The sequence below is a fragment of the Danio rerio genome, chromosome 4 (assembly GCF_049306965.1).
Source record: "Danio rerio strain Tuebingen ecotype United States chromosome 4, GRCz12tu, whole genome shotgun sequence".
In the NCBI taxonomy this organism is placed as follows: domain Eukaryota; kingdom Metazoa; phylum Chordata; class Actinopteri; order Cypriniformes; family Danionidae; genus Danio; species Danio rerio.
This window is the reverse complement of record NC_133179.1, coordinates 7,406,299-7,421,012: the sequence shown is the minus strand read 5'-3', so window position 1 is coordinate 7,421,012 and position 14,714 is coordinate 7,406,299. Positions and strand designations below refer to the sequence as shown.

Below are 14,714 nucleotides of genomic sequence, written 5' to 3'. Positions count from 1 at the left end.
TCTCCTTCAAAGCAGAAGTCAACACTGATGGGAGATGTGCAAAACTTCTGAATGACATGTCTGTCTACTGGAAGCTGTCTGTGGTTACTCACGTTCAGGCTTGTGTGCTGGTGAATTGTGCTGATTTTGAAGAAATTTATGCTAAATAATCTTTTATTCTATCAATCTACCATAGCGTGTGTAAATAGACATCAATGGAAAAACCTAAGCACTGCACATTTGCTACAGTGGTTTGAAGAGTATGCATTTAAACATCCTGTAGTTGATTTTAGTTTCTTATTTGGTTATTATAGTGAACAAAATCCTCCTTTAACTGCCTGTACAATAAGTATGCATGCATAAATCTAGACTGATAATGCTGTAGAAATATTTTTAATATTTAATAATACTAATGTGGGTAATCTTAAAAACAAAGACTTCAAAAATGTTAAATATTTAGCAAAAATGTCTATAAAATTCACATTGAAATAAATTCACAAACAAATATAAATGTATATAATATTTTGTGATATTTATTTAGCAATAATGTCAATATAATTCACATTAAAACATATATACAAACACATATATAAATGTATAATGTTGTATAATGTATTTTGTCGATTAATTGTATTTATCAAATGCAAAAAAACAACCAGTAACTGTACTGCCATTTGCATAAACAACATCAGTCTTAATAGTCAAGCCAAACTGATTTACTTAAAGGTCTAGTTTGCCCAAGAATTAAGATTCTGTCATCATTTACTCATCCTTATCTTCTAAACCTATTTGAGTTTCTTTCTTTTGTTGAAGACAGAAGAAGAGACTATGAAGAAAGCTGGAAACCTGTAACCATCGACTCTCATAGTATTTGTTTCAATGAAAGTCAATGGTTACAGGTTTTCAGCATTCTTCAAAATATCTTCTTTAGTAAGAATCTAACTAAGGATCTGAGAAATCTTTTTGCAAACTTATGTGTGTGATGTTTCAAGAAAGCAACCATTCATTCATGTTGTGTTTTAGTTTCATTTGCTTATATTCATTTATTCTTCATTTAATTATTTTATTTATTCATATGATCATTAGTCATTTATATAATTATCATTATATCATTTTAGTGATCATTAGTTAATGATTTGATTATTATTTGTCATTTTATTATGGTTTTTTTTTTATATTTTATAATTAATGTTTTTTAGGGGTGTGACGAGACGGTTACTCCACGAGATTGGGTTCACAAGAATGACACGAGATGAGAATTTTACACTATTTTTAAGAAATTGTCTTTTATTCAACTGGGAAAAAGGGATCTATTTAGGGATTTTTTTTTAAAATCAACTTTCAGTTAATGTTTTTACTTCTATTTGAATGAATTCTATGGAGTAAAGAGCATGCAAACACTGCATAATATTTTCCTAATAGCCGATGTGAATGGAAAGTAGTTTATTATTCATTTTAAACATTAACAAAACATATGCTAATATATAAACGGAAAATAGATTTTAATTTAACTGGAAAAAAACAACTGCAAAACAATTTAGGTGCTTTAAAAATAAAAAGAAGAAGTCGAATGGTATTTTACTTCTATTTAAATGCTAATTTCACCCTCATGCTCCATTATAAAGTCACAACTCATGAAAGAACTTTTCAACTCCACGACAAATCTTGGCGCGATTCAATCTCACGAGTTCTTGTCATACGAAATCTTCTCTACTATATTCATATAGTTATCTCTTTATTATTGTTTCCATTTTTCCATATTGTTATAATCTTATGATTGTGGATTCATGCGGCTCTTGTTTTTATGAGTAACAGATAAGAGTATGTCCCCATTTCAAGTTCTGTATTGTCTCTGGACAATGTTGTGAAGCAGTAATTTTCCATTGTTGTTGCTTGTGGTATATTAACACTTGTTGGATTTATCGTGGTCAGTCAAAGTCTCCTGCTTCTGCTCCTCTCTGTTTTTTTCAGTCAAATCCTACATTGATAGGAGACCGTTAATTCAGTTGAATATTGGTTAACAGGTTTGGATATTAGAAAATTTGCTGACTTGTTGTCCATATCCTAGAAAAAACAGATATTTTCTGACAAGATCTGGCATTTGGGGCTGGATCGTATTTATCTGGCGTGGAGTTGGTGGTCTAACAGTGTTCATCAAAAGCAAGAAACTCATAAAGGTCTATAACCATTTGAGGAGAGTCGATAATGAGTAAAAACTATCCCTTTAAAAGTATAACATCTGAAGTTCAGTTTCGGTCCAGACTAGAACAAAATACTGCATCAGAGTTCACTTTAACCAAACCAAACCAAACCAGAGGTGAATTAATCTATCAAGAATAAAAAAAACGTGTAAAAATGTGTATTTTCTTACCGTGTCGTCCTTTTTGAGAAGAGACAGCATGCAGGTGAGTATATGAGCACACATCACCAAATCTCTCTGCTCCTGCATGTGAGCCTGGAGCAAACGCAACACCACCGGCAGCAGGACACATCTGGAATCTGACAAAAACATTCAAGAAAACTCACTCTCAATAAGGCTGTCATCATCGTTATCTTCACTGTAGACTCTGTGATGTACAGAATATAGTTTCCAGGTGCAAACCTCTACTCAGCTGAGGAAACACTTTTAATATCCATTTATGACCACTGTTTAGTCATTAGCATCAATGCTAACACCACATGACATAACAACTTCTATATGTTGCAAATAAGGTTAAGTTGTAAGAATGAATCAATTTTCACAAAGTGCATCACACAAAAAAATCTAACCATTAATAAAAGATGAATCCCTGCTGAAAAATCCAACTTTAACCAGCCTAGGCTGATTGACTGGTTTTAGCTAGTCGACCAGGCTGGTTTTAGAGGGGTTTTGGCCATTTCCACGTTGGTTTCCAGCCATTTCCAGCCTGGTCTTAGCTAGTCAGGCTGGAAAATGACCAGCCAAATCCAGCTGAAACCAGCTTGACCAGCCTGGTTTAAGCTGGATATAGCTGGTTTTGGCTGGACTCCCAGCTTGGCTAGGCTGGTCAAGCTGGTTTTAGCTGGTCATCTCCCAGCCTGACCAGCTAAGACCAGGCTGGAAATGGCTGAAAACCAGCCTGGAAGTGGCCAAAATCCCTCTAAAACCAGGCTGGTCGACCAGCTAACACCAGACAACCAGCCTAGGCTGGTTTAAGCTGGATTTTTTTAGCCGGGATATATAAACATTGCGATGATTGTCTATACTATTGCAGCACACTTTGAGTTTATATATTTGTGATACACACTACACTCCTTGTTACAAACTACTGTTTAATCCACTTAAATTTGTAAAAACAATTAAGTAAACGTAATTGATTAGTGTCTGGAACACATAAAGTAACTGTGTGGGATTCAGCTTTTTTTAATAGAGTATTTTTGTTTGCTTTTGGCATCTGATGGACCCAGAAACAGTGTCGTCAGATGCAATAAGTCAATAAACGTAGCTGTATGATGATCTTTATGTCTGTTATGAGTGTGTGTGTGGGGGTTTACCAGGGTTGGTGTAAAGTTGACTGTCCACAGTTTTGGCGATGCAGTGCAGTTTGACTGCTTCTAGGGGGCAGTCTGGCTGGCTGGCGGTCGGGAGGCTGCCCAGAGTCTCGCGGACAAACGTGGCCACTTCTCTGACCGTGAAAAGCTTCAGTAACTCGTTGTACACGGCGGGGAATGACTGCAGAAACACCGCCTGTGTGGGTGCAGATAAACAGTTGTAGCGGTTATACATAGTTTACAGCAGTGTTTCTCAACCACGTTCCTGGAGGCCCACCAGCACTGCATGTTATGGATGTCTCCTCTGTCTGTCACACCCATTACAGGTCTTTCAGTCTCCGCTAATGAGCTGATGATCTAAATCAGGTGTTAGTTAAGAAGGAAAATGTGCACAGCTGGTGGTCCTTCAGAAACGTGGTTGAGAAACCCTGGTTTACAGTACACTAAATAACACAACAGCAACTTTGAATATAGCATCAACTATAATACTGCAGCACAGTGGTTAGCACTGTTGCCTCACAGTAATAAGGTCACTGGTTCCAACTGGGTCAGTTTCTGTGTTGAGTTTGCATGTTCTCCCCATGTTCATGTGGGTTTAACCCACTAACCCACTGACTAAATGAATCTCAGATACTGGAAGAACATGGACAGAAGAGGGGTCAAACCCCAACACATAATCCTGCTGTGAAGACCAGCACTGAGTTTACAGAGGGGTGGGTGAGAAGCAGAGGATTATGGGGGATTAGCATGGCTGCCTTTGTTCTGCTCTCTATGAAGATTAAAATGTCCAAACCACAGTCAGTCTAACACATGGGTGATGAATCTTGTGAGATGAAAATATACTCATGCTAATAAATATATAAAGGCTCGCCGCTAAGCTTTGCTGATATCACATTTCTAGCCTAAATTGTTGCATGTTGGTAAAGACTAGCAACTAAGCTTTGGTGTTTAAAACAATTGTGTTAACAAGAATAAACACATTCCTGGCAATTACATGAGTTAGCATGCTGCTAATTTACTTAATATATATATTGCTAACATGAATTTTGCATGTATTAACATGCAGCCTCCGATATTTTTCTCATGCATCATGTGAGATAAACATATATGCATGTTATAAACAGAAAAATAAAAGACTAGTCGCTAAGCTTTGGTATTAGCGCATTTATAGCATAAACTCACTGTTACATGCTGGTAAAGACAAGCTACTAAGCTTCGGTGTTAGCGCATTTATTGTGTTAACTGTTACATGCTGGTAAAGACAAGGTACTAAGTTTGTCCTAAATCTGAAGTGATTTTGTCATGTCTGAACACATGCCTCACATGAATTGTTATAAGCTGGCATAGTTTAAAAAAAAAACATGGAATAAAATATTGCTAGCATAGAGTGAGTTAGCATGCTGCTAATATATTTGCTATATTTTGCTAACCTGAATTAGCATTTTGTTTATATTGTATCATGCATTATGTAAGATAAACACATACTTGTGCTATAAATATAATAAATAGAAGACTAGTCGCTAAGCAAGTCGCTAATTACTGAATGTTAAAGCAATTTTAACATGTTTGAACACATTTCTAGCATTAACTGTAACATCCTGGTACCATGTTTGAAATGCTAACATGAATAAACACATCGTTACCATAACATGAGTTAGCATAATACTAATATATTTAATATTTTGATAACGAATTAGCATTTTGTTAACATGTTTTTCATATTTTAGCATGTATTATTTGAGACAAACATATACTCATGTTATAAATATAGAAATTTAAGACTAGTCGCTTAGCTTTGCTGTTAACACATCCCTAGTGTGCAATGTCACATGCTGGTACAACGTTTAAAACAATGCTAATATGAGCCAACATATTGCTAGCATAACACAAATTAGCATGCTGCTAATATGTTTGATATATGTTGCTAAAATTAATTAGCATTTTTTAGCATGTTTTTAATATTTTAATTATCCATTATGTGAGGTGAACATATTCTCATGTTTTAAATATATAAATTAAACACTAAGCTAGTCTTCTAACTAAATAAAAGCCGCTAAGCTACTCCTAAATAGATAGCTGAATGCTAAAGTGATTTTGACACGCTTGAACACATTTCTGGTATGAATTGGTGCATCCTGGTAGCATTTTTTAAAACAATGCTAACATGAATCAACACATTGAGTTTGCATGATGCTAATATATTTGATATATAGCCTATTGCTAAAATTAATTAGCATTTTTAACATGCAGCTTTTAATATGTTTATCATCTGAGATAAACATACTTTCAAGTTAGAAGTATATAAATAAAGACGCTAAGCTAGTCCTAGATGTATAGCTAAATGCTAAAGGGGTTTTAACATGTTTGAACACAGCATTTCAAACATGTTTGGACATGTTCCTAGCATGAATCGTTATAAATCTAACATGAATCAACATATTGTTAGCATAACACGAGTTAACGTGATGCTAATATATTGATCATGTTTTTAGCATTCTACTGTATGTTGCCATTAACATCTTGCTAGTATTTTAACACCAGACTAACACATTCCATCAACCGCTAGTATGCATTAACATGTTTAACAAAATGCTAGCAAAAAATTACCCTTAGCACAATGTTTTACAATGCTGCTAACATGATCTAATACATTTCTAGCATGGTTTTAACACGTTTTAAAACATTAACATCTCAACACGTTGTTAGCATGTTTATACCATGTTTTATAATGCTGTTGGTATGATTTAAAACTGTATTACCACTCTCCAGGCTAGGCTATGCTAGTTACAGACAGATATCAAATGCTTTACATTTCTGCCAGATAATCAACTCCAGAGAATAATTGGTGGTTATTTTCATCATAACCAGCAAGAGTTATCGCTGCCAAGTGGATCAGACTTTATGCTAATAGTGAAAGCTGAATATTATTCCAAGAGGTTCTTGTAATCATGTAGCGCCTTCACTATCTTACTTCTTTCCCCATCTCAGTTCAATCTATTCATGCGTATCCTTTGTTTTCACTTAGCCTACAATGTTTCCTTCTCTCATTAAAACCCAAAGCATTTCTTCCTCTGTCCGTTTTCTTCTGCCTCTTTTAAAGGGGGCACACGGGCAACTCCAAGGCTCTTTGAGGAACATCAAAATAGACTGACGGCAAATTCCGAACAAAAGCCGGAGCGGCGGAAGAATAGAGCACGATCCGCATTCAGCTCAGGCGAGGAGGAAATGTTGGTGTGGAGGCTCCAAATGCTGAGCGTGAGTTTAGGAAGTGTATTCAAAACAGCCTTTGTATGAAATTCGCCTCATGAAATATGAATGATCCCACTTCTCAAAGGCAAAGCGTCTGGAGAAATTAAATTAAGGGCATTACTATGAAAAAAAAAGGGTTTCACCAATGCCACCGAGAGATTTCTGATGGCATCCTGTGGTTTTGGAGGAATCTTCAAATAAATTTGATATTTTGATAACGAATTAGCATTTTGTCAACATGTTTTTCATATTTTAACATGTATTATTTGAGACAAACATATACTTATGTTATAAATATAGAAATTTAAGACTAGTCGCTTAGCTTTGCTGTTAACACATCCCTAGTGTGCAATGTCACATGCTGGTACCACGTTTAAAACAATGCTAATATGAGCCAACATATTGCTAGCATAACACGAATTAGCATGCTGCTAATATATTTGATATGTATTGCTAAAATTATTTAGCATTTAATTAAACTAAGGGCATTACTATGAAAAAAAAAGGGTTTCGCCTGTGCCACCGAGAGATGTCTGATGGCATCCTGTGGTTTTGGAGGACGCTTCAAGCTAAAAATGACAGCGAACAATAAATCCTAACAGCAATTTCCAAGCAAGTAAAAGCAATTTGCATAATATGTTGGAATTTGTTTGGCTATTTTTATTCATTTTAAATAAAAATATTTTTAAAATAAATAACAAAATATTTTTTTTCTAACCTATTAAAATAACACTTATTTTATTAAATGATTATGGTATTAAATAGTTTTAAATGAAAATAAATTACTGGATTAAAAGAAATGAGAAATGTTGCACGCTAGACTTTGATCGGTTTACTCAAAGAGCACCAAATCACCAGGAACTCTGCTCATTTCAAGAATTAAGAACTAAGTTCGGTTTACCAGCATCATCATATTTTGTCTTCTTTCACTTACGTTTTGCTCTCAAGGCCTATGGTGTTCCTTGCGCAGCTCCTATTTCCTCTCATCCTATGTGGCATTGGATTACACCACCCTCATGTCGGCCATCTATTTCTTTAATATATAGCAAACTTAAAGGGCACCTATAGTAAAAAATCTACTTTTCAAGTTGTTTGGACAGACATATGTGTAGGTATAGTGTATAGAGCGTCATATTGGGGTGATATAAACACACCCAGTACTTTTTTTTTTTCAATTTAACAACATAAAAACAATGGACCAACTGGAGAGATTTTCAGACCGACCACAACTTGAAGTAGAAGTGCTGTCTCCCCGCCCACTGAATTGATTGACAGCTGCGTATTAACATGTCTCTGTAGTAACGCGTATAATCATATCAACAAGACAGGACGTGCGCAAAGCAACCAGGAAAAGTTCTGTTCAGTTTGCTAGGATCATTAATCATCATCAAATGTGATCAAGAGTGAGTTTTACAAGTTTGAAATGTTTTAAAACAGTGGATGTGTGTAATGAATTACAGCGATATTACTGTCTTTATTACCACAGCTGCGTGTCAAAAAAATAACTGAAACCTGACTAACTTCATAAAATAAGTTAAAGTAACATAAAAGTCATGACATATTTAGTGTACTTTAATTATATGTAGACTGTAATTTAGTATTCTATTAGCATTTAGTATCATAATATTAGTATTGCAAGTATTTAATATCTTGAGTATAAAATTTCCTCTAGAAATACTCCTTAGCATCGTTTCGTTTATATCTACAGTATACACACTTACAGATTCTCAAAGTATAATAGTTCAGCCAAAGTTGTTTTATTTGTCTAGTTTTTCAGCTCTCCATTTCGGAAATGATTAAGGTTGCTTTCACACTAGCACTTTTGGCCCGCACCCAGGTTTGTTTGACATCAAAGTACGTTACATTTAGCTAAATTTACATTTAGTGTAAAATTAACTCTAGAAATACTCCACAATGCAACGTTGAGCATCGTTTCATTTATATCTACAGTATGCATGTGATGTATACTAATGATAAAATAAATATGAGTCCCCTGATCTGCGCTGATAAATGCAATTTCTGACTGATTCATACGATTTCAATCTTTTTAATAGTAAAAATGGCTGTATTTTGCATATGTCTCGTTCAATTACAGCGTAGGAAGCGAGCTGAGGAAGCACCGAGCTGTGCATCACATCATATTGCGCAACACCCTGCACACTGGCTTGAGCGTGTGCCTGGTATGCATTCCCACACTCAAACACTGCGGCCAATTTAGTTAATCCAATTCACCTATAGCACATGTCTTTGGATTGTGGGGGAAATTGGAGCACCCAGAGGAAACCCACGTGAACATGGGGAGAACATGCAAGCTCAACACAGAAATGTCAACTGGTCCAGCCGGCACTGAAACCAGCAACCTTCTGGCTGTTAGATGACCACTGAGCCACTGTGCAACCCCATAATTGAACTTTTTCTTTCTTTAATGTAATGCATTATAGGAATGCATCTCTCTCTTTCCCTCTCACCTGCGTGTGTGTGATGGGCCTCATGCTCTTGTTCTCCTGTGAGAGGAAGAAGCGGATGGACATGAAGAGCTCATGCATACAGCAGCGAAACTCCTCCTCATTCTGTCCGCCTGTGGCCAGCGCAAACAGCCTCCGGGACTGGACGATATACTTAAAAATATACTCTGTTGCCTTGAGAGAGAGAAAAAAACAGCAGATCTGAGCACAGACAGCAACATAAAAATGCAATAACATATACAGTCAGAATTATTAGCCCCCAATTTCTAATCCTAATAGTTTTAATAACTCATCTCTAATAACTGATTTATTTTATCTTTGCCATGATGACAGCAAATAATATTCGACTAGATATTTTACAGGATAGATGTATTCGGCTTAAAGTGACATTTAAAGGCTTAACTAGGTTAATTAGGCAAGTGTGGGTAATTAGGCAGGGCTTTGGTTTGTATTGTAGACAATCGAAAAAGAACATTGCTTAAGGGCGCTAATGATATTGACCTTAAAATGGTTTTAAAAAATGTTAAATATTATAGGACATACTTTGAAAACTCCCATTAAACATCTTATAGAAAATATTTAAAAAAATAAATTATTTAAAAATTCACAGGAGGGCAAATAATTTCGACTTTAACTGTAGGATGTGTGAAATAATGTAATGTGGAAGTCATTATGCATTCTTCACATATTGAATACTTTATGAATACAAATTGCATTTGCGGCACAAAATGTAAGAGACGGAGGAGCTTTGATGACTGTATATGTCATTTTGAGCTGTAGGATGGGTAGAATTAATGATAAAAGCTCACCTTTAGCACCTGTTGGATGTGTTCCTGACGGTCCGCATCAATAATGCGGTCCACGTACCACTTCAACACCTTGATCAGATCCCTGCCAGACAATACAATATCTAGGTTGGCAATTAAATTAAATTAAATTAAATTAAATTAAATTAAATTAAATTAAATTAAATTAAATTAAATTAAATTAAATTAAATTAAATTAAATTAAATTAGGCACAATCGCCTTATAGCAAGAAAGCCTCACAGCAAGAAGGTGAATTGGGTAAGCTAAATTGGCTGTAGTGTATGTGTGTGATTCAGTGTGTATGGGTGTTTCCCAGTGATGGGTTGCAGCTGGAAGGGCATCAGCTGTGCAAAACATGTGCTGGATAAGTTGGCGGTTCATTCCGCTGTGGCGAACCCAGATTAATAAAGGGACTAAGCCGAAAAGAAAATGAATGAATGAATGAATGGATAAAATAAATTAAAATTAAATTAGTTACAATAAAATAAATTACAATTTTTATTTATTTAATTAAAACTATTGAAATAAGAACAAAAAATACCACCTCTACAAATATATAAAACAAAACAACAATATCTAGGTCGGTAAAAATACCAACTTTGAGAGAAATGCAATAAATAAATTTGAATTAATATTAAATACATTAAAATAAACATTAACATTTCATTTCTACACCACCTCTACAAATAAAATAAAACATAATACTGGTTTAATATATATTTAATACAGTACAATACAATTTAACAGTTAATAAAAAATACCTTTTTAATTGGATTAAATACATTTATTTTATTCCGTTATTTTTATATGAGAAAGAGAGGAATGAGGAGCAAATGTGCAGCCACTATCTGCAAATCATAAATATATTTAAAGTGTATTATTTGTGTTACTCATGTAGTTCTGCAAATAAATTGTGGGTTTTTAAAAATAAATTTATGGATATTAAATATAAGTGTCTGTGTGCAAAGAATGATTGAAAGCAGAAGCAGCATGACAATCGAATGTTGCAATCAGGAACCAATTCTTATCTTTTACATTACAATCATCCAGCACACATTTTCATTCAGAACTTTTTTAAGGTATTTTAAGCAACTTCATTATGCAGCAAGAAAATAAAAGAGAGTTTTTAATCATGGCACATCGCAATAGCTCACATATTGCAACAGATAAAAAGAAGTATTGCGATATGATCAGACGGTGGAATCCCTGTTGATTTCTGCCATGATTTCTTAGCATTGCATTGAGCAGCTGAAAGAAAATGAAACTTGCTGCACCGAAAGAAGCCAGAGAGAAAAGTTTCTGTGCAGCTTTTTTAATGTTCTGCACGAATGCGGATTGTGCTCTCTAAAAGCCTAAAAATCTCAACAAAAGGAGAACTGAAAGAACAGAACGGAAGAGCCTATAAAAGAAAGAGCATGATGCAATGCATTTGCACCAGTGAGCAAGAATAACTAGAACCTAAAAGATGCATTTAAAGAGCCCATGAAGTTGCAGCTTTGTACATTTCACTTCATGTCTGTCAATGTTTTGCTGATACACAGTATTTTCTTTTTTAACTTTTGATTTTTTGGACTGTGTATTTTAATCTGTCCAGTTTTAAAGTTAACTGGTTGTGTAATATGCCCATTTGAGCAGTGTGTGGGCTGTAATGCGGGCTGATCTCTGACCCTGATGAATCAACATGCAATGAAATTAAGTGTTGTTTGAGAGAAGAATCAGTGCTGTACTTGTTTTTAAGAGTGAGTGCTTTCAGTTTTTAAAGCCTTGATCCATTTTTAATGTATAAAATATTCACCATTACATTAAAAAAAAAAAATTAACAAAGTGCCATTCGTAATAAAATAAATCAAAATTAAACAAAAAAGCATGACAAAAAATGCCTGACAACATTTGCATATATATATATATATATATATATATATATATATATATATATATATATATATATATATATATATATATATATATATATATATATATATATATATATATATACATTATAAATATAAAAATAATATAAAACAAAACACTAAATACAAAATAAAATAAAATAAAAATAAAATATTCAATAAAACGAAATATAAAAAATACAAAATAAAATGCAAACAAATAAATAAAATACAATGAAGTGTAAAATAAAGTTAATAAAAAACAATATGGAAAAAAATAAAATATAAAAAAAATTATATAAATATAAAAACAAAATAAAGTAAATAAAAAACAAAATAAAATAAAATATAAAAAAATACATATAAAAATAATATAAAATAAAAAAACTAAATTAAATAAAATATAAAATATAAACATTTAATTACATATAAAAATTTAAATATAAAATAAAATAAAAAAATATATTAAATAAAAAATTAAATAAAATATAAAATAATATAAAAAGTAAATAATAAAACAAAATGAAATATAATATCAAAAATATTCAATATAAAAAATTTAAAAATACAAAATAAAACAAACAAGATTTATTAAATAAAATATAAAATAAAACAATATGAAATAAAGTAAATAAAAAACAAAAAAAAAACATTATAAAAAACATTAAATATAAAAGTTAAAATAAACAAAATAAAAACAATAAAAAAAAAAAACGGACAGTCATATTTTGCTTCTATAAGTTATATACAGATTTTGGAAAATGTGTTGCAAAGTGAGTGACAGCTTAACGCTTGTGAATTGAGGACCATTTTTAGCATACCTGTATGACAGGGCTCCAGCAAAGTGGCTTTCGATGTAGGTGTCCATGACTGGTTTAAAATGCTGAAACTTGCTATCCTGAAGCAAGTTTATAATGTGCACCTGCATGACAACAATGAATACATAAAGACAATAAGCAAATGTGACTTCATTGCACTTCATTATGTCAAAACCACAGATCTGTACGTACCAGACAATCAAACACCTTGAGTGCATATCTCTGCGAGCTCTCATCTAAAATGCCGAAAAGAGTATCCAGTGTATCCTGCAAAAACTGATATAGCAGTTGATTTTATTACCAAGTGTATGAAATTGAGGCTCTCATGACTGACATGCTCATTAACCAACAGAAAGCTGACCTTCACTATTTCAGAGCCATCGATCTCTTTGAGTTTGGACAGACTGTCACTGATTCTCTCTGGATGAGCTCTCCATTTCAGTAAATCCAGCATGTCACCTGAAAAAAAAAAAAAAAAGACAATCAGTGCACATTTTTTGTTGAGACTTGTACAAAAAGCTGCATGCAGACTGCCCTAATGTATCCATTTATATCTGCTATTATGCAAAGGAGACTTCCAGCATGGGAATAATAAAGGTCTGTTGTTTTAGTTGTCTAGCTTTTCAGCTCTCCATTTCGGAAATGATTAAGGGTGCTTTCACACTAGCACTTTTGGTCCGCACTTAGGTTTGTTTGACAACAAAGTACGATACATTTAGCTAGTGTGAACGATGTCTTCTGATCTTAGGTGCACAGTCATGAACTGTTCACGAGTCCGCCTAAAAGAGATGCTCTGGGGTACGATTCGTGCAAACTCTAGTACGGTTCACTTCTGATATGAATGCAATCGTACCTAGGGATGGGCAGCAATTGAAACAAGTATTTCAAATACATATTTTAAATACAAAATAGTATTTTGTAATTTGTATTCGATAGGGTTTATAAAAATGGGTGAATATTTTGTATTAAAAAACTTAATATTCTTGTATTTTTGTATTTTAAAAATACTCTAAGATACTTCGTAAGAAGTCTATATGATGACATCTTAAAAATGCGACATCAGATTGATAACAGAAAATTGATTATGAAGGTGGTCAACGCTTGTAGCATGAATGGAAGTTATGCATCTTTGCTTAAGAAATGAGATGGAATAAAATATCAGTCCTTAAGAACAGGATGTGGAGCCTTCAGCACATAATCATTCTCAGTCTCAGTGCTGCAGGTGGAAATGCAGATGAACTCTAGAATAATAAAACACCTTGCTAGATGCTGTGCTGGTGTTCACTAAGGGTGTAAAACTGAGAATCTTCCAGTTGAAGCAGAGCTCAAAAAACCTTGAGCGAATGAGTAAACCGCACAAATAATAGTAGTTTTGCTGATGTAGATGCCAAGAAAATAAGACAAACAACATTAAAACAAGTCCTACAGCAGCTGACTAAAATGCACACACCACTTGCACACTCACACACACCACATGTGCCCACACAACATGACATGAGCATACATATGATGCACACACACATTACGCAACACACAGAACACGTGCACATAAACTACATTCAAACAAACACATGCAACACACACACACACACCGTTCTGAGTGAGTTTGGTGGAACAGAGGAATGATGTGATCCACAGGGACTCTTTAGTGCCTTTCACAGTTTGGTTGTTGCCGGGCAGGTTTGATTTGGAGAAGGGCAGTTTGAGGTAGCGAGAGCAGTCTTGCAGGTTAGCGTTCTCCTCACACTGGAAAACATGGAACAAAAACAAAATAACAGCGTCAAGCTTTTCATCTTTTTTTCCAGCTGTGGCAGTAAATCGGTCAGAAGACAAAAGTTAATGGAAAACTAAACAGAATAAATAAAAATGAGCCAAACCCCTTATAATTAAACAAATAAATCCAATAAATGTTTTATTTTTAATTCATAATTGCAGAGCTTAAAATAAATATTTATTAACACATGAATAAGTAGTTTTTTCATACACTGATTAAAATG

At 33.8% G+C, this 14,714-nt stretch overlaps 1 protein-coding gene across 12 annotated transcripts in view; it reads right to left on the bottom strand.

Moving 5' to 3' along the window:
• dock4b (dedicator of cytokinesis 4b) overlaps positions 1-14,714 on the bottom strand; it is a 191,979-nt gene that overhangs the window by 53,097 nt on the left and 124,168 nt on the right. For all 12 annotated transcript variants that reach the window (XM_073946666.1, XM_073946667.1, XM_005164996.6 and 9 more), the window contains exons 17-24: positions 14,310-14,463; positions 13,079-13,176; positions 12,910-12,993; positions 12,721-12,821; positions 10,013-10,094; positions 9,207-9,377; positions 3,493-3,685; positions 2,351-2,478 (exon numbers count right to left, since the gene is read on the bottom strand). In XM_073946666.1, coding sequence (XP_073802767.1) covers positions 2,351-2,478; positions 3,493-3,685; positions 9,207-9,377; positions 10,013-10,094; positions 12,721-12,821; positions 12,910-12,993; positions 13,079-13,176; positions 14,310-14,463 — 1,011 coding nt within the window. The remainder of the gene's footprint in view (positions 1-2,350; positions 2,479-3,492; positions 3,686-9,206; positions 9,378-10,012; positions 10,095-12,720; positions 12,822-12,909; positions 12,994-13,078; positions 13,177-14,309; positions 14,464-14,714) is intronic.